This window comes from Oncorhynchus kisutch, linkage group LG28 (assembly GCF_002021735.2).
Source record: "Oncorhynchus kisutch isolate 150728-3 linkage group LG28, Okis_V2, whole genome shotgun sequence".
Lineage (NCBI taxonomy): Eukaryota > Metazoa > Chordata > Actinopteri > Salmoniformes > Salmonidae > Oncorhynchus > Oncorhynchus kisutch.
In genome coordinates this window covers 19,736,951-19,758,115 of record NC_034201.2, presented here as the reverse complement: position 1 = coordinate 19,758,115, position 21,165 = coordinate 19,736,951, and the positions used below count along the sequence as shown (strand labels likewise).

The window sequence follows — 21,165 nt, the reverse complement described above, 5'->3', positions numbered from 1 at the left end:
AGAGGCAGAGAGGGAGAGAGAGGCAGAGAGAGGAGAGAGGCAAGAGAGGGCAGCAGAGAGAGAGCAGGAAGAGCGAGAGAGGCAGAGAGCAGAGAGAGAGAGGCAGCGAGAGAGAGAGGCGAGAGAGAGGCGAGAGATGCAGAGCGAGACGAGAGAGGCAGAGGAGAGAGCGAGAGAGAGCGAGAGAGAGGCAGAGAGAGAGCGAGCGAGAGGAGAGGCAGAGAGAGAGCGAGGCAGAGAGAGAGCGAGCGAGAAGCCTCAGTGCACTCATGTCTGCCCTGTGGCGCATGTCAACCCCAGCTGGGGTGCAAGGGCTTACCACCACACAATGGCCGTGTCCATTAAACAATGAGCCAGTGCATTACACACCCTGGTCGAGTGCACTCCAACACTCCAAACAATGACGGAGAGCACTTACTGCCAGGACCTGAGGCTCAGGCCACTTTACTAGGCCCTAGGACAGCAGCCATAGAGGCTAGAACATTAAGTGCACTGCTACAAGTGGCTGTGTGCTGCAAAGATACCATCATGGAAACCCCATGTTTGCCACAAAATAAACATGGGTGAATAAATATGGGTGCAGGATGCTAACTACTGCTCCACTTGTGTCCACTGTCCCACAGCTCCTTGGCGACTACCTCCAGATATTTCACAGGGGAGTGAAAGTGTTTTGGCCCTGGCCCTGACTGGGGCACCTCTGTTTCAAAGTATTAGCCAACTACTTTAGCAGACTGAAGCACTTCACAGAGATTGTTGAGAAAGAACAACTGTCCTGTAGAAAGTGCATTTTAGTTTAGTCATGTTTATGAATGTACTAGCTATATAGGCTAGCTACAAGCAGGCAGAACCCAACAGAGGGTCAGAGGGGAGAGAGGGGTCAGGCCCCCTCTACCCTGACAGTTGTTTGGAAGCTGACCCATACACACCTCAACTCATCCGCATGTGGCAAGTCAAGAGTGTCTGTCGCACAAAGTTTCCCCTTACAAGGAGGTCAGTGCCGGTGAATGACACCAGCACAACGGGCCTGGCTGCCTGCGAGAGTCCACTCTGAGGCTTTACGACATATTAAAGGAATGAGCATTCTGCATTCCAAAGTGTTACAAACCAAGAAGTTTACATATCCTGTATCATATACGAGTGAACTTAGGCCTACATGCAACGAGGCATGAAATCAGTCAAAACATTGGCATGTTACATCCTGTGTGTTACTACCTAGGTTTATTGCAATTTCACAGGGCATTCTACACACAATAACAAAGCAAAAAACGGGTTTTTAGAAATGTTAGCAAATTCATTAAAAATACCAAAGTATTCAGACCCTTAGTCTCTCAGTCCTTGCAGCTGAAAAACATCTCCACAGCATGATGCTGCCACCACCATGCTTCACCGTAGGGATGGTGCCAGGTTTCCTCCATACGTGACACTTGGCATTCAGGCCAAAGAGTTCAATCTTGGTTTCATCAGACCAGAGAGTCTTGTTTCTTATGGTCCGAGAGTCCTTCAGGTTCTTTTGGCTAACTCTAAGTGGGCTGTCATGTACATTTTACTGAAGAGTAGTTTCTGTCTGGCCACTCTACCATAAAGGCCTGATTGGTGGAGTGCTGCAGATGGTTGTCCTTCTGGAAGGTTCTCCCATCTCCACAGAGGAACTCTGCCAGAGTGACCATCAGGTTCTTGGTCAACTCCCTGACCAAAGCTATTTCCGCCGATTGCTCGGTTTGGCAGGGTCTTGGTAGTCTTGGTGGTTCCAAACTTCCATTTAAGAATGATGGAGGCCACTTTATTCTTGGGGATCTTCAATGCTGCAGAAATGTTTTGGTACCCTTCCCCATATATGTGCAGACACAATCCTGTCTCGGACAATTCCTTCAACCTCATGGCTTGGTTTTTGCTCTGACGTGCGCTGTCAACCTTATATAGACAGGTGTGTGCCTTTCCAAATCATGTCCAATCAATTGAATTTACCACAGGTGGACTCCAATCAAGTTGTAAAAACATCTCAAGGGTGATCAATGGAAACAGGATGCACCTGAGCTCAATTTCGAGTCTCATAGTAAAGGGTCTGAATACTTACGCAAGGTATTTTGTATTTTTTTAATAAAATTTGCAGTGATTTCTAAAAACCTGTTTTTGCGTTGTCATTATGGGGGGGAAATGATTTAATAAATGTTAGAATAAGGCTGTAACGTAACTAAATGTGGAAAAGGGAAAGGGTCTCAATACTTTCAAACTGCACTGTATATGGCCTTATATAACTCAATAACATAACTAGGGATGCACAATATATCAGTGAACATATCGGAATCTGACAATATTATCTAAAAATGCCAACATCGGTATTGGCCTGATGCCTAGTTTAACGCCAATGTGCAAAACCGATGTCAAAGCTGACGTGCATACTAGAGGTCGACCGATTAATCAGAATGGCCGATTAATTAGGGCCGATTTCAAGTTTTCATAACAATCGGAAATGCATTTTTAAAAATCGGCCGATTAATGGGTATTGTTTTTGGTCCTCCAATAATCGATATCGGCGTTGAAAAATTATCATCGGTCGACCTCTAGTTTATACTTATGTACTATTGTTCGTACAGGTGAACGTGATCCTTTCAGGCATTTGGAAATTGCACCTAAGGATGAACCCAGACTTGTACAGGTCTACCATTCTTTTTTTCTGAGGTCTTGGCTGATTTCTTTCGATTTTCCCATGATGTCAAGCAAATAGGCACTGAGTTTGAAGGTAGGCCTTGAAATACATCCACACCTTCAATTGACTCAAATGATGTCAACTAGCCTATCAAGGCAGTTAACCCACCGTTCCTAGGCCGTCATTGAAAATAAGAATGTGTTCTTAACTGACTTGCCTAGTTAAATAAAAAAGGTATTAAAATATATATATATAAATATTTTTATCTGCGCCCAAAAATACAGATTTCCGACTGTTATGAAAATTTGAAAGCAGCCCTAATAATCGGCCATTCCGATTAATCGGTCGACCTCTAGTATAAACACCATGGGACCACGCAGCCGTCATACCGCTGAGGAAGGAGACGTGTTCTGTCTCCTAGAGATGAACGTACTTTGGTGATCGAAAAGTGCAAATCAATCCCAGAACAGCAAAGGACCTGGATATAGGTACAAAAGTATCTATATCCACAGTAAAACAAGTCCTATATCGACATAACCTGAAAGTCCGCTCAGCAAGGAAGAAGCCACTGCTCCAAAACCGACATAAAAAAGCCAGACTGCAGTTTGCAACTGCACATGGGGAAAAAGATTGTACTTTGTGGAGAAATGTCCTCTGGTCTGATGAAACAAAAATAGAACTGTTTGGCCATAATGACCATCGTTATGTTTGGAGGAAAAAACAATTAAAAGGCAATGCTGCCAAATACTATTTGAGTGTATGTAAACTTCTGACCCACTGGGAATGTGATGAAAGAAATAAAATCTTAAATAAATCCTTCTCTACTATTATTCTGACATTCTTAAAACAAAGTGGTGATCCTAACTGACCTAAGACAGGGTATTTTTACTCTGATTAAATGTCAGGAATTGTGAAAATGTATATTTGGCTAAGGTGTATGTAAACTTCTGACTTCAACTGTACGTAAATGCCAACAAACTAACTTTTAGGTCAGTGTGGTGTGTACATGTAACCTTTATTTAACTAGGCAAGTCAATTAAGAATAATGTATTATTTACAATGGCGGCCTACCCCGGCCAAACCCGGACGACGCTGGGCCAATTGTATGCCACCCTATGGGACTCCCAATCACAGCCAGATGTGATATAGCCTGGATTCGAACCAGGGACTGTAGTGACGCCTCTAGCACTGAGATGCAGTACCTTAGACCACTGCGTCCATGTGTATGTGTTAACTATTTAACTGTACTAGAATGCTTAAAAAGCCACTCAAATGTTAAATATCAGGAAGGAAAATGGCAAGGAAAATATCGAATATCAGACAAAAATGGCATATCGGTGCATCACTAAACATGACCATAACATACCTCCTGCTATTCTGAACTAAGTCAATAGAGAGTACGGTCACTAATGTTGCCAAATCATATCATCAACACCAATCAAAGGATGTGGTGCTGGATGGTAATCTGAGGGATAGTAACACCCTCAGACAAATCCCATGACTGTGTAATAAAGCAGTTAGGTAGCCATCTTACCTAAATAATTGAGTTAAGTAAACAGCTGCTATGGTATGAGGACTATACTGTCAGCAGCCAGCTCACTAAATCAATGTATCGTTTGCTTCATATAGCTAATGCCTGTGAACAACCGAACCAATGACTCACTCTGACCTATAACATCCTAATTAAAACGAGGAAGTAATGTTGGACTTCTTCCCCCAAATCAGATTGTGGTGTGGCTATGATGTGTATACCATTTTGAAATCACAACAATGATTCATAGCTATCTGCATAGTTGTACTAGATACGTGTTTGTCAAATATATATTCGCCAACGTAACCGGTCAAAATTAGCCAACACACTGCCTCTCAGCAAGCTTACAGTAATGCAGTTGCATTCAGACTCATCGTTGCCACTCCTGCCTGGCAGTCACAGCACGTAAACAAACATATCACAACAGTAATTTTAGTAACATTAGCAAACCAGCTCAGGCACACAGACAGATCATGTGCTGGGTCAAGTGTGGCTGACTTGTATGACGAAACCAACAGTGACTTGTTATCTTATAACCCATCAACAGTCAACTAACCCAATGATTTCTAACAAGCGGTTTCTAACATCTTAGCTGGTTAACGTTAGCTAGCTACCCCACAAGACGAGAAGATCACACTGGCCTAAAACTGTCTGAAATTGACCTAGCTAACATTTAGGCAACCAGTAACGACCTTGGTTATGTTAAATTGACGAAATTAGCTAGCTACCCAGCAAGCGAACTGTTCCCCTCAAATAGGCGTGTCACTGTTTGTAAAGTTACGTTAGTGGGGCTACCTGTAACTTTAGCGCGCTAGCTAACTTGTTGGCAATGTACCAAGCTAGCCAACGTTAGCTAGTTAGATACGTTAGCAATCTGGCCTCATGATTTGTTTGAGAAGGGGATTATTTAACGATGCATGTTTGTAAATACTAAAAGATCACTCGATTGAGAAAATATCCAACGATCTGACGCCACACTTGGAAAACAACAATTAACTTTAATAATGTTTACATACTATTTTACCCACTTCATAAGTTATATACTATTCTAGTCGAGGCCTATCCTAGCAATATAACACATTTTACACACCTTTTCTATTACTATAACTACTGCCCATAACGTGTCTACACACCAGCATATACATCGTATATACATTGTTATATCCTTTGACATTGACATTGCTCGATCTATACTTCTATATTGTTCATTCCTTTCGTTTTACTTTTGGGATTTGTTGGAATTGTTAGGTTAGCGCTAGGAGCATAACATAAGCATTTCGCTACACCCGCGATAACATCTCCAAAATGTGTACGCGACCAATTACATTTGATTTGATAAGCTAGCTAGCTATCTTTCCCTGCCAGATTTGCTAGCAAGCAGACGGAGAAAACATTGCCACTATGTAGACATACCTTCTGCGAATGCTGTTGGAGGACATTCTGCTCCACGGTCATGGCCGGTTGAGAATGCAACGAAAATAAATTAAAACCTAAGCTAAAAAAAACGAGTTATAGCCAAGTAAAATAACAGTTAAGATGTCCCCCAGTTATTCAGCGCGATAGCGGGCGCCATGGGAAATGCAGGCATGGAGGAAAACATAGGCAAAGACCGTGAAAAAACCTACGGAGTTGTTACCGTAACACGATCGCTTTTCTGTTTTCGAGTTGTACTGCCTTGTTGGACTGCATTTACGTCACGGATCTAGCTTTAGAATGACGCAATAAACAACTTTCAGTCCTGCAATGTTGAATAGTTTCCATTTCCATTTCTTCCAATTCTAAAACAATCATTTCAAACCAACTATTCTGATTTAGGCAACATGTCAGCTTCACTATTAAAGGTTTTAACATATTTGTGTCTTGTGTGATTACAAATTACTATAAATAGGGGTAATATTATGTGTGTTATTAATGAATAGAGCAGAATATAATACTTGTATTTTTCCCAGAGAGAGAGAGACAGCCATGATATGATTTGTGTATTTGTTAGAATACATGTTAAATGCCCTAAATGTGTGGCGTAAGGTTAGGGACCAAACTCATAATCCGTTTCTATTTTTTAACAATTTAACAGAGCCCACATGTGATATATTTGCAGATCACAACAAAAAACAAATGTTGGTAACGAATTCACTGGTATGTAAATTGTATTCATTTTCATGAAAAAAACAGTATCACTGTTCAATTGGTCGTGTCATCATTTTCTGGCTTTGAAGTAGGAAGGGGCTTTAACGTGGCAGCTCCGAAAAGCACTTAGAGAGACCCACAATGGAATATATTATTTTTGTTTTGTTTCAATACCTGGTACAGTAGGTGTCGTCTGCCATAAAACGTTAAAGAAGAAGAAGAAGAAGAAGAAGAAGAAGAAGAAGAGCGAGAGGAGCCAGAGGAGCCACTGTGAGAGGTTTTCATTGGGCTGGAAATGGTGGCGAGTAGTGAGGACGAAATGGAGGAAATTGAGATAAAGTTGGTGAAGCAACAGCTGTGCTGGAATTCTAACAATATGAGTGTCAGTTCTGATGGTATGGAGCGGGAGGATGAGGGTCAAGGACCGGAATGGCCGGCAGTGGAAAGACATAGGAAGTAAAGAGATCATGATACAGAAAGCAGTGGAGTGTCTAGTAAAGAAACATAACGAGGGCCAAGGTAGGAAGCAAGAGTAATATGTGTTGGAGTGGAAAGTGGTGATAGTGTTTGATGAGACCACAGGGCCTCACTTACACCCTATCTGACGATATAATGCAGTAAAGAAAGAGGTAGGTGAAGTGAAATTAGCTTGGTTCATTGTAAATGGTAGATTGTTAATATTTTGTGGTTGCCAGGCTCAGCAAGAGAAGATTCTGAAAATGGAAAAGCTTAATGGGAAGAAGATTAAAAGCCATGCCCCTGGTGCTTACGCTAGATTGAAGGGAGTCATCACTGGGAGTCCCAATATCTATGTCCACAGATGATATTAAAGAAAATGTGATCGGAGGAAGAGTGATTGAGGTCAAAAGGTTGATCAGTAGGAAAGGAGGTCAAAGAAGTGGAAGCCTATCAGTGCTGCTGAGGGTTGACAAGGTTATGCCTGGGAAAGTACAGATAGGATTCCTTAGTTTCAATGTCAGAGAATTTGCCCCATCCCCATTGTGGTGTTTTAAATGGCAAAGAATGGGATATGTAGCTGTTCTTTATAAAGGAAGGACAAGATGTGCCAAGTGTGGAGGGGAACAGGATTACGGTGAATGTGGGAGCAATGTGAAGATTAAGTTTTGTAATTGTTGGGGGGAACATAGTGCAGCATTTGGTGGATGCCAGGTGCAGAGAGAGGCTAGAGAGGCTCAGAGATATAGAATTAGTCATGATGTATTGTATGCAGAGCCCGTAAAACAGATTGGTGGAACTACAGTGTGGAATGATGGAGCTTCCATGGCAGCTCCTGTAGTAAGTGGACCTAATGTCGGGGCTGGTGTTTCTGCTGGTCCTGGCATTGTTTGGAGGCCTGTTCAGAAATATTGCACTGATGAATGTGTGGTGTCAAAGGACACTTTGATAATTAATCAAGTTGACATCATAGCTTTTATTGGTAAGGTGGTAAAAGAGGTATTGGGGTAACAGATGTTACTGTTGAAATGTTTGTTGAGATGCTGAACAATCCTAAGGGTGGAGTGTAGATCAAGTTTAATGGGGTAGGGGGGTTGGGGAGTTGTTGTTTTTTTTGGGGGGGGGGGGGGGGTTAGTAGGGATTATTATATATTTTTTTTAATTGGGCAGATCATGATTGACCGTACATTCCCGCACGGTAGGGGGCGGGCATGCACTTAAACGATTGGTTGCGGACCGCCATGATATCAAAGAAGAAGAAGAAGCCCAGCGAAAGAGGGCATGCATTAATGCATATATCTATTTATTCGACAATAGGGCTTTTTAGACACTGAGTGGGCTGAGCTGTGTGGAAAGCCTCCTGCTCAAAATGATGCTGTGACCTTCTGAGTTGTGTAAAGGTGCTGAACAGTAGTGTACTATGCTACTTCATAACAGAGAAGTCCTTCCAGATACAAGACCATAGGATAAATGTATGAGGATTTATTAATTACACTGATAAGAATTTCTGACTAGAATTGCTTTGTCTTTCTCTATATGCAATGTATCAGATAACATAACACATATATGTAGCGTGGTGGAAAAATATACAAATGCATGATAGTTTTTGGATAGCCCCTCAGGTGAGATACTAGAGTGTTTACCTGGGGGCCACATTTAGGTCTTGGTGCAGTTTTGCCTGAGCTTTGGATGGAGAAGTCAGGAGAATCGGGAATGCTGAAGCATGGCTGCCATTTCTGCATCCACTTTTTTTTTTAACTAGGCAAGTCAGTTAAGAACAAATTCTTATTTTCAATGATGGCCCAGGAACAGTGGGTTAACTGCCTGTTCAGGGGAAGAACGACAGATTTGTACCTTGTCAGCTCGGGGATTTGAACTTGCAACCTTCCGGTTACTAGTCCACTGCTCTTAGAGGTCAAAACGCACTTTGACCTCTATGTCTGTCTGTAGGAATCAAGCAGGAACCCCAAATACAGCCCTTCAGAGGCAAAACTGTGATCAGGTATGGAGTACTGAAGCCCACCTCGGGTACTAGAAAGATCAGGTCTCGCCAGTAGAGGGCACCACTTAAACCTTCTCCTGTTACAACACACAGAAAACATGACATTAGATTAACAATTCCCAACCAACTCCACCCCCCCACCACTGCTATGTTGTTGATAATTGAATGTATCTAGGACATTATTTAATGTATCTAGGTGTGTTATTGGGTCTCGTATTGGCTCAACATCATAGAGTGTGGCATTGGTGGAATAAAGGTGTGTTATTGGGTCTCGTATTGGCTCAACATCATAGAGTGTGGCATTGGTGGAATAAAGGCTCTTTAACATGTGCTATAGTCCCACTTCTGTCATAATTGTTCCTGTCAGATAGAATACATTATACTTTCAGCTCTGTCAATTGTTACTCATAAATCAAGGCTTCTACCTCAGAGAACTGGGTCATGTTTCAAATGTTCCAGAACACACTTGCTGGAATATTCACTGAGCGTATAAAATACTTCTGTGACAGACTGACCAGGTGAATCCAGGTGAAAGCTATGATCCCTTATAGATGTCACTTGTTAAATCCAACTCAATATATCAGGAAGGTGTTCTTAATGTTTCGTACACTCAGTGTAAAGTTTCCCACCCTCATGTAAATACATACGATTTGACAAGAATGGCTGGCTCAAGAGACAAAATACTATATTATCGTAGGAAGATCACATGATCAGGGAATATACAGTATTAAGAACTATTATATTATTTTTGTGATATGCATGGAAAACTCTTTTACAATTTAATTGGAAATCATAGAACAAATATTGTTTTATTCGGGTCTTTTATTTTGGCCCTAATCTTCACAAAAATACATGTTTTACAATGTTTTACAATGTTGTGAAGGCAAATCAAACCATACTCCCATAAACAAAAGTTTTAAAAGGTTGTCCAGCAGATGGCGATAGAGTATCTGATTTCACACTGCGGGTTGTGTAACAATATTTTCACATACCACCAAAGATAAATGAGGAAAAGCAAATGGTTAATGAAAATGATGCCACTTTGTAAATCAAGTAGCTTTATAAAACACATAGTCTTGTTTCCAATTTTGAGCACCACTACTTAATCAATATTTGATATTTTTTGGTGCGGCATGCCGGATGCTACTGAAATATTGGCTGACCACCAGAGAGTGTGAAGGTTACCTCGAGCACTCTGAAGGCCTCCCTGAGAACAGCCTTTTTGTCAGGATACAGACACATGGCACAGTTTGACCTACAGGAAGGAGGCAGAGACATCAGTCAGTCAGTATCTGGGAACTGATTAGGTCACCAATCAGTGATGAATTAATCTGTGAGTCAATCAGTGAAAAAATTGTAAATACATAAGGCCTTTCCCTTAACATACTATTAGCTGAAAGGAGATGGAGAGGAGGGAGTGTCACTGGATGTGTGTTGTTTGTGATCTGCTTCAGTAAGACACTCAAATAGATCCCCAGCAGAAAGCACGCCCGAGGGTGCAGAACGAAGGAACAGCTTTACACCAGGACATCCAGGGAGCCATTCTGTATGCCTGTCCCATCCAGTTTCAGCATCTAGCCCTGCAAAATGTACATGACTGTCAGAGTTGCTTTTGTAATAACATATTAGATAGGAAATTGTGGAGGAACATTGTAAATGTCTTGTGTGACTGTAGGCCTACCAGTTCTGCTGTCCTGTCAGTACTGAGACTCACTAGCTAAATGAGGATGAAGCGGTATCTGTCAGAGTCACTGTCCAGATCCAGCACATTACAGCCTTGTAGCTTCTCAGGAACCACCAGCCCACAACCAGAGTACCTACAGAACAGCATAGTAGCACCCATGATGGTAGACACTGATGCATTGATGGAAATAACCAATCAACCAATAGATCAATCCTAACTTCTACTGACACTGAGTGCAGTTTGGAATTGAATAGTAATGCATTTACAAAAAGTGTATTAGGGGCTCAGGAATTTTGATCGTCATTGTTATTATTACTGTTCAATTACTCAGTTACAACATCAGTTATGAAAATGAATTGCCAAATAGGATCAGGTATTAGGAAGTAACAATATTGAGTTGCAGTGTATAGACAATAGTGAGATACATTTTGGTGATGAACTTGTCGAAGTGCATCAAAAGTGCTCTGGGGTATTGGGGTGGATGGTGACATACATAATGCACTGGTCTTTAGACCACCACAGATCTCGGGGTCGAGAGCCGTAGTATCGCTACAGTGAGGAGGATATTACCGTAGTATTACAAATTAATCTTCATCATGTCTGATTCAGTCACTGATTTAACAGCAGATACAAAAGTTTTCATCCTCCTTGGGTTTTCCTATTTTGTTACAACCTGTAATTTAAATGGATTTTTATTTGTATTTCATGTAATAGACATACACAAAATAGTCCAAATTGGTGAAGTGAAATGAAAAAAATGACTTGTTTCAAACAAAAAAAAACTACGGAAAAGTGATACGTGCATGTGTACTCACCAACTTTGATATGAAGCCTGATCTGGTGCAACCTATTACCATCAGAAGTCACATAATTAGTTAAATAATGTCCACCTGGGTGCAATATGTGACACATGATCTGTCACATGATCTCAGTATATATACACCTGTTCTGAAAGGCCCCAGAGTCTGCAACACCACTAAGCAAGGGGCACCACCAAGCAAGCGGTACCATGAAGACCAAGGAACTCTCCAAACAGGTCAGGGACAAAGTTTTGGAGAAGTACAGATCAGGGTTGAGTTATAAAAAAATATCAGAAACTTTGAACATCCCACAGAGCACCATTAAATCCATTATTTAAAAAATGGAAAGAATATGGCACCATAACAAACCTGCCAAGAGAGGGCCGCCCACCAAAACTCACGGACCAGGCAAGGAAGGCATTAATCAGAGAGGCAACAAAGAGACCAAAGATAACCCTGAAGGAGCTGCAATGCTCCACAGCGGAGATTGGAGTATCTGTCCATAGCACAACTTTACGTCGTACGCTCCACAGAGCTGGGTTTTATGGAAGAGTGGCTAGAAAAAAGCCATTGCTTAAAGAAAAAAATAAGCAAACACGTTTGGTGTTTGCCAAATGGCATGTAGGAGACTCCCCAAACATATGGAAGAAGGTGCTTTGGTCAGATGAGACTAAAATTTTGCTTTTTGGCCATCAAGGAAAACCCACACAAACCCAACATCATCCCCACAGTGAAGCATGGTGGTGGCAGCATCATGCTGTGGGGATGCTTTTCATCGGCAGGGACTGGGAAACTGGTCAGAATTGAAGGAATGATGGATGGCGCTAAATACAGGGAAATTCTTGAGGGAAACCTCTTTCAGTCTTCCAGAGATTTGAGACTGGGACAGAGGTTCACCTTCCAGCAGGACAATGACCCTAAGCATTCTGCTAAAGCAACACTCAAGTGGTTTAAGGGGAAACATTTAAATGTCTTGGAATGGCCTATTCAAAGCCCAGACCTCAATCCAATTGAGAATCTGTGGTATGAATTAAAGATTGCTGTACACCAGTGGAACCCATCCAACTTGAAGGAGCTGGAGCAGTTTTGCCTTGAAGATTGGGCACAAATCCCAGTGGCTAGATGTGCCAAGCTTAAAGAGACATACTCCAAGACACTTGCTGCAAAAGGTGGCTCCACACAGTATTGACTTGGGGGGGGTGAGTAGTTATGCACACTCTAGTTTTCTGTTTTGTTGTCTTATTTTTTGTTTGTTTCACAATCAAAAATATTTTGCATTGTAAAAGTGGTAAGCATGTTGTGTAAATCAAATGAAACCCCCCCCCCCCAAAAAAAAATATTATAATTCCAGGTTGTAAGGCAACACAATAGGAAAAATGCCAAGGGGGTGAATAATTTTGCAAGCCACAGTACAGTGGCAAATATCAATTAAATCACTGTATTTTAAAACAAATGGCATACCTGACTAGGTTCATGGTATTCCAAAGATTCCATGTTGTAGGCTATGGCTAGTTGGTTTACTTCAACTGTCGCAAAAAACATCTTGCAAGTCAGCCTCAGTCTGACAGTCTGCTACTACTGTGTAACAGAGATACTAAATTGCACACCTCCTTTCATTTATGTTATTCCCTGCACATTGTTATTGACATAAGTACATTTTTCATCAAACATATAGGCTCCCGAGTGGCGCTGCAGTTTAAGGCACTGCATCTCAGTGCTAGAGGCGTCACTACAGACCCTGGTTTGATCCCAGGCTGTATCGCAACCGGCCATGATCGGGTGTCCCAAAGGGCGGCACACAATTGGCCCAGCGTCGTCTGGGTTAGGGGAGGGTTTTACCGGGGTAGGCCGTCATTGTACAATAAGAATTTGTTCTTAACTGACTTGCCTAGTTAAATAAAGGTTAAATAAAAAAATAATGGGGAGTAGGACTGACGAAAATGACAGAGCTTAGCTGGCAAGAAAGATCTCTTCAGAGTTGACATTCCCCTTACCCTCTCCACATTTATTGAGATCTGAGAGCAAGGTGGGTATTGATTTTATGACAAGATAATTAATTAACTAGTTAAAGCTATCTGGGTTTGGATAAAGGACACAGCTGAGGTTTATGTCCTGTAAAATCCTACAAAACTTGAAACTACCAGATTTAGACTGTTTGTTTTGAAACCTTCACTTACTCCCACTCAATGCAACAAACTACAGTTTATGTTTTTCATGAATGAAATGTATGTTGGTATTTTTCTGTGTTATTTATATTTTTACTTCTATGAAATGAACGGAACATTGTTTTCTGAATATTAATGTTAGTCTCGAGGCTCGCCTGAGGTAGAGTACCTCCTGATAAGCTGTCGACCACACTATCTACCAAGAGAGTTTTCATCTATATTATTCGTAGCCGTCTATTTACCACCACAAACCGACCCTGGCACTAAGACCTCACTCAACCAACTCTATAAGACCGTAAGCTAACAAGAAAATGCTCATCCAGAAGCGGCGCTCCTAGTGGCCGGGGACTTTAATGCAGTCAAACTCACATCCGTTGTGCAACCAGAGGAAAAACAAACTCTAGACCACCTTTACCCCACACACAGAGATGCATACAAAGCTCTCCATCGCCCTCCATTTGGAAAATCTGACCATAATTCCATCCTCCTGATTCCTGCTTACAAGCAAAAACGAAAGCAGGAAGTACCAATGACTCGCTCAAATATGTAAGTGGTAAGAAAACGTGGATGCTACGCTACAGGACTGTTTTGCTCATCAGAGACTGGAATATGTTCCAGGATTCATACAATGGCATTGAGGAGTATACCACCTCAGTCACAGGCTTCATCAATAAGTGCATTAACGACATTGTCCCCACAGTGACCGTACGTACACATCCCAACCAGAAGAAATGGATTACAGCAACCAAGCTCAAGGCTAGAGCTGCCGCCTTCAAGGAGTGGGACACTCATCCGGACGCTTATTAGAAATCTCGCTATGCCCTCAGACGATTCATCAAACAGGCAAAGCGTCAATACAGGACTAAGATTGAATCCTGTTACTCAAGCTCTGATGCTCGTCGGATGTGGCAGGGCTTGAAAACTATTAGGGACTACAAAGGGATGACAGTCTTCCAGACGAGCTAAATGCCTTTTTGCCTTCGCTTCGAGGCAAGCAACACCTAAGCATACATGAGAGCACCAGCTATTCCGGATGACTGTGTGATCACGCTCTCTGTAGCCGATGTGAGCTAGACCTTTAATTAAACAGGGTCAACATTCACAAGGCCGCTGGCAAGTGTCTTCACTGACATTTTCAACCTCTCCCTGACCCAGTCTGGAATACCTACATGTTTCAAGCAGACCACCATAGTCTCTGTGCCCAAGAAAGCGAAGGTAACCTGCCTAGATGACTACCACCCTGTAGCCATGAAGTGCTTTGAAAGGCTGGTCATGGATCACTTCAACACCATCATCCCGGAAATCCTAGACCCACTCCAATTCGCATACCGCCCCAACAGATCCACAGCTGACACAATCTAAATCGCACTCCACACTGCCCTTTCCCACCTGGACAAAAGGAACACCAATGTGAGAATGCTGTTCATTGACTACAGCTCAGCGTTCAACACCATAGTGCCCACAAAACTCATCACTAGGCTAAGGACCCTGGGACTAAACGCCTCCCTCTGCAACTGGATCCTGGACTTCCTGACGGGCCAGGACAACAACTTCTCCCTCAACATGAGCAAGACAAAGGAGATGATCATGGCCGACAGGAAAGGAGGTCCGAACACGCCCACATTCACATCGATGGGGCTGTAGTGGAGCGGGTCGAGAGTTTAAAGTTCCTTGGTGTCCACATCACCAACAAACTATCATGGTCTAAGCACACCAATAAAGTCATGAAGAGGGCACAAAAACGACTTTTCCCCATCGGGAGACTGAAATTATCTTCAAAACGTTCTACAGCTGCACCATCAAGAGCATCCTGACCAGTTGCATCACCGCCTGGTATGGCAACTGCTCGGGATCTGACCGTAAGGCGCTACAGAGGATAGTGCTTACAGCCCAGTACATCACTTGTGCTAAGCTTCCTGCCATCCAGGACCTACAGTGGCAAGAAAAATAATGTGAACCCTTTGGAATTACTAGGATTTCTGCATAAATTGGTCATAAAATGTGATCTGATCTTCATCTTAGTCACAACAGTAGACAAACATAATGTACTTAAACTAATAACACAACAATTATAGTTTTTTTTAATACATAATTTAAACATTCATAGTGTAGGTTGGAAAAAATATGTGAACCACTAGGCTAATGACTTTTCCCAAATCTAATTGGAGTCAGGAGTCAACTAACCTGGAGTCCAATCAATGAGACGAGATTGGAGATGTTGGTTACAGCTGCCCTGCCCTATAAAAAACACTCACAAAATTTGAGTTTGCTATTCACAAGAAGCATTGCCTGATGTGAACCACACCTAATTTTATTGTTACTTTAAAAAAATTTGTTTTTATTTTACTTTAGTTTATTTAGTAAATATTTTCTTAACTCTATTTTCTTAAAACTGTATTGTTGGTTAAGGGCTTGTCAGTTAGCATTTCACGGTAAGGTCTACTTCTGCGCATGTGACAAATCAAATTTGATTTGATTTGAATCAAACAAAAGAGATCTCAGAAGATCAACAATTATGAATTGTTGACTTGCATAAAGCTGGAAATGGTTTCAAAAGTATCTCTAAAAGCCTTGATTTTCATCAGTCCACAGTAAGACAAATTGTCTATAAATGGAGAAAGTTCAGCACTGTTGCTACTCTCCCTAGGAGTGGCAGTCCTGCAAAGATGACTGCAAGAGCACAGTGCAGAATGCTCAATGAGGTTAATAAGAATAGAGTGTCAGCTAAAGACTTACAAATATCTCTGGAACATGCTAACATCTCTGTTGACGAGTCTACGATGCATAAAACACCAAACAAGAATGGGGTTCATGGGAGGACACCACGGAAGAAGCCACTGCTGTCCAAAAAAAACATTGCTGCATGTCTGAAGTTCACAAAAGAGCACATAGATGTTTCACAGTGCTACCGGCAAAATATTCTGCGGACAGATTCAACTAAAGTTGAGTTGTTTGGAAGGAACACACAACACTATGAGTGGAGAAAAAAAGGCACAGCACACAAACATCAAAACCTCATCCCAACTGTAAAGTATGGTGGAGGGAGCATCATGGTTTGGGAATGCTTTGCTGCCTCAGAGCCTGGACAGCTTGCTATCCTCGATGGAAAAATGAAGTTTATCAAGACATTTTGCAGGAGAATGTAAGGCTATCTGTCCTCTAATTGAAGCTCAACAGAAGTTGGGTGATGCACCAAAACAGCGACCCAAAACACAGAGGTAAATCAACAACAGAATGGCCTCAACAGAAGAAAATACCCCTTCTGGAGTGGCCCAGTCAGAGTTCTTAACCCAATTTAAAATGCTGTGGCATGACCTTGAGAGAGGTTCACACCAGACACCACAAGAATATTGTTGAACTGAATCAGTTTTGTAAAGATGAATAGTCCAAAATATCATCCTGACCGTTGTGCAGGTCTGATCTGCAACTACAGAAAACGTTTGGTAGAGTTTATCGCTGCCAAAGAAGGGTCAACCAGTTATTAAATACAAGGACTCACATACTTTTCTCACCCTACACTGTGAATGTTTACACGGTGTGTTCAATAAAGACATGAAAACGTATCATTGTTTGCGTGTTATTAGTTTAAGCAGACTGTGTTTGTCTATTGTCTGTTGTGACTTAGATGAAGATCAGATTCAATTTTATGACCAGTTTATGCAGAAATCCTGGTAATTCCGAAGGGTTCACATACTTCTTCTTGCCACAGTATATACTAGGCGGTGTCAGAGGAAGCCCCAAAAAATGGTCAAAGACACCAGTCACCCAGGTCCTAGAATTTTTTCTCTGCTACCGCATGGTAAGCAAGTGCCAAGGCTGGGTCCAAAAGGCTCCCTAACAGCTTTTACCCCCAAGCAATAAGACAGCTGAATAATCAAATGGCCACCTGGACCACTTGCATTGACCCCCCCCCCCCTTGTTTTTACACTGCTGCTACTCGCTGTTTATTATCAATGCATGGTCACTTTACACCTCGTAAATGTACAAATGACCTAGACTAACCTGTAGCCCTGCACTTTAATTCGCTACTGATACCCCCTGTATACAGCCTCATTATTGTAATTTTATTGTTACTTTAAAAAAAATGTGTTTTTATTTTACTTTAGTTTATTTAGTAAATATTTTCTTAACTCTATTTTCTTAAAACTGTATTGTTGGTTAAGGGCTTGTCAGTTAGCATTTCACGGTAAGGTCTACTTCTGCGCATGTGACAAATCAAATTTAATTTGATTTGAATCACGTATAGCAGTGTGTTCTCCTATCCTCCAAATGTCCCACACAGTTGTCTCTGACTGCACATCTTTACAGTTCAACAATAACCTATAAATATGTGAGCTGTGTGGTGGAGTTGAATCAAAATGCCAGATGCAGTAAATAAAGTTGAGTCTCTGTCCCTCCCCTCAACCCTAACAACAGAGTTACATTTGGCATGTTTCCTCTAAATGGCCCTCAATCTGGTCTCAGCAAGACCGGCTGACACTGAACCGCCCTAACTCATTCATCTGGGGTTTTTGAGAAATGTTTATTTGTGAAGTTCATGAGCCCATAGATCGGCACAGTGTTGTCATATGTGGTTGAACTACACAGCCAGTCACAAGAAAACCATTTCCTTGAAAATGCTTTGAAAATTGAAAGGGAAGATTGAATAGGTCAAATCAATGTAATCTTACTTTTTTATAAGTGTTTCATTAGAATAGTGGGGACACATAGCCACAATCAAGCACTGTGCAGTTTCCGTTCTGGACAATTTTGAACTTTACAATTTGTTTAAGATAATTGTGGATTAGCTAGCATAAACAATCTTTAGATGTTATTGAATGCTTTTTCTAGGAATATACTCACTCCATAGAGCATAAATAGCAGTAAAAGGTTTGGTTGAGGAAATAATTAGATTTGAGTACTTTCCTGTGAGGAAGACATTAACAGACAGGAGAGTGAACCCACTAGCTCTTCCCATCCAGTTTGTAAAACATTTACCCTTGTGCTTGTCTGACACTGCCGATGTCAGACATACCATTTCAATGTCAGCCAAGATCCCTCAAACGGACAGGCAGGCAGGCTGCTGCACTCTGACTGCTCTTAGGGATCATTCATATTTCACTCACTCAGTTTACATGTATTCACTTGACCATCAAAATGCAGGTTATACAAAATGTGTTATTTTTAACCTCATCAATAATGAACAAATGTTAACTCTGTGTGTATTTGAGATGGTTTCATTGACACAGTAAACACGGCAGCGTAGCCTAGCGTAGCCTAGTGGTTAGAGCATTGGACTAGTAACCGGAAGGTTGTGAGTTCAAACCCCCGAGCTGACAAGGTACAAATCTGTCGTTCTGCCCCTGAACAGGCAGTTAACCCACTGTTCCCAGGCCGTCATTGAAAATAAGAATGTGTTCTTAACTGACTTGCCTGGTTAAATAGAGGTAAAATAAAATATATATATATTTTTTAACTGTCTTAGTAAACAGAGTATTTATCCAGTAGTACTAATAGACCATTAGATGTTCCGTCCGCTCCACTATCACAATAATCACGGACCTCATCTTAAAACTCCACTCCACACATCAAGATAATTACTCATTTATGACATTAAGTAATTACCCAAACGTGTATGCGCCCCCACAGAGAGGCCTGGGGAGCAGAGAAGGTCAAAGGGTCAAAAGGCTATCAGGTGTGATTTAAAACAAAGAACTGAAATCATGCTGCCAGTTGTCATATTTACAGAGGCCCTTTGAAAAACAGGGTCATAAAGGGCTCACAGCTGCAGGGCAACACATGATCCCTGGCTGCCGAGAAACAGAGGGCTGTCAGGCCGAGGGGAGGTTCAGAGGTCATGACCTTTGGCATTTAAGGCTACAGACTTCACAAGAGGTACATCTTCAAAAGCCAAGGCCCCGTTGGGGAAACTGGTTAGCGATGGAAAATGAATAGGATTTTCCTCCCCCAGTTGTTTGATTCTACTTTTTGTATTATTATTTATGTTGGTTCACTTCAAGTTTTACTTTCCAACTACGTCCATTCATTGAAGTATTAAAATCATATAATTTAAAAGAGATGATCTATTATATCAAATTAAATAATTTTTATTTATTATACAAGAGACAAAATTCACAAATGGCAGAGTAATGTCTAATGTGTAAAACGAATAATTACTCAATAATACATGCTTTCTGGGAATGCTATTAACTCCAGAAGTTTGCTGTCAGAGGTATTACATTGTAAATGCTCTTTTAATCCACCTGTCTGCGTATTTCAAGACATGACATATGGGGGTGTAGTGAGATACCCGAAGGGTTGGACAATTCTCTTGTCACTCATCTGGAAAGAAATGTATACTAAAAACATAGAAACCAATCAATCCGCCATCATTAACACAATGGAAAAACCAAAAGATGTATTATTTAAGTATTGAAAGTGTGTGGGCTACGGAGAGAAACAAAATGGTGCAGTTTCAGGCCATGTGGCGGAAAGTGATCTGGACGCTGGAGATGGGGGTTGTGCGCTAGTGGGTCTGGGCAGCTGTGATGTAGTTGATGTTCGTATGATGTTGTTTGTATGTGTATGTTTTATATTGTTAATAAAAGAGAAAACGTAAATATATATATATATATTAAGGTATCTTGTTAGGTTTACTCCTTATTTACTTATTTACTTCTAATTGTAAACTTCTCATCAGGAGGAGCACCTGACACCCTTGGTCTAAATGATGTCACATGACACAAAATGTTAATTGCTGTGTGTGTTTACATAACATGGGAGGTCAAACCATGTGCTCAAAGTTCAAACACTAATAGAGCTGCAAAACTAACAGTAATTTACCAAAGTTACAGGAATCTTCTAATTTTGGTAATAAAACAGGTCATCTATGGCCGGAGTTCCCAAACCTTTTGGCTTCGTGACCCACCAATTGAGATGTCTGAAAAAACAGAGCTCTGTTACCCGACCCGAGCCCAACGGGCCAGACACTATAGATCGGGTTAGGGCCGGGTAGGGCCTGTTTAAAAAAATAAATATATAACTAGTGTACGGGCAGGGCTCGGGTATCACTAAATTGATCACTAACATTTTGAAGCGGAGCCAGTTACTTGTGCTTTGCTGCACAGTACAGTCATATCTGACTAAGATCACAACATGGTGTCAGAAGTGCTTCATCCTCATCAAATATAAAACAGGAGAGATTATCTCTTATAATGTTCCTTGAGTTTTATCGGAGGTGAGTGAAGAAAAGTAGCCGACAGCTAACTGCTCTCTCCATGTCTCTTCATTGAGCAGTGCAGCTCAGGCGGAGCTGTTTCTATGGATACTCACAGAATAAGAGATGCCATGAGCAGAGCACATGCACAGCGAGCTGCACCCAGGGAGCGAGTGACAAACAGAGAGCAGCCAATGGATCTACTAACTGAGGAAATTATTTTGGGCAATGCCGGGCCTTAAATTTGGCAGACGCAATCGGGCCTGGGTAGGGTAGGGCCTGAACGTTGCCGGCATGGGTGGGGCTCAGGCTGAAAATGAATGCCTGTGTAGGGCTCTAAAAAAACATACACAGACCAAATAATACATATTTTTTTATGTTTGCAGCGTAGCGAAAATGTTGCCGTTTCAAAGCTAATCTCCTGCAATTCCACACGTCCTGCCATGAAGCTGAAAGAACATTTTGCAGTTTTAAAGCCAATTTCCTGAAATTCTTTAAATGTTGCCATGGATCTGAGGGAAGTTTTTTTTAACTCATTTCCCTTAATTCTATGCATTT

The 21,165-nt window shown here is 41.5% G+C and overlaps 1 protein-coding gene and 1 long non-coding RNA gene across 6 annotated transcripts in view; both read right to left on the bottom strand.

Moving 5' to 3' along the window:
- Nucleotides 1-5,848, bottom strand: part of LOC109872437 (ubiquitin carboxyl-terminal hydrolase 25) — a 52,300-nt gene extending 46,452 nt beyond the window's left edge. For all 5 annotated transcript variants that reach the window (XM_020463640.2, XM_031808150.1, XM_031808151.1 and 2 more), the window contains exon 1: nucleotides 5,592-5,848. In XM_020463640.2, coding sequence (XP_020319229.1) covers nucleotides 5,592-5,633 — 42 coding nt within the window. In that variant the 5' untranslated portion in view covers nucleotides 5,634-5,848. The remainder of the gene's footprint in view (nucleotides 1-5,591) is intronic.
- A 2,400-nt stretch (nucleotides 5,849-8,248) lies between these two features.
- LOC116358130 (uncharacterized) lies at nucleotides 8,249-11,182 on the bottom strand. The gene is made up of 4 exons (XR_004206003.1): nucleotides 10,445-11,182; nucleotides 10,151-10,343; nucleotides 9,949-10,018; nucleotides 8,249-8,840 (listed from the first exon to the last, which is right to left on the bottom strand). It is a non-coding gene; the product is annotated as an uncharacterized LOC116358130 (long non-coding RNA).
- Between the last annotated feature and the right edge of the window lie 9,983 nt (nucleotides 11,183-21,165).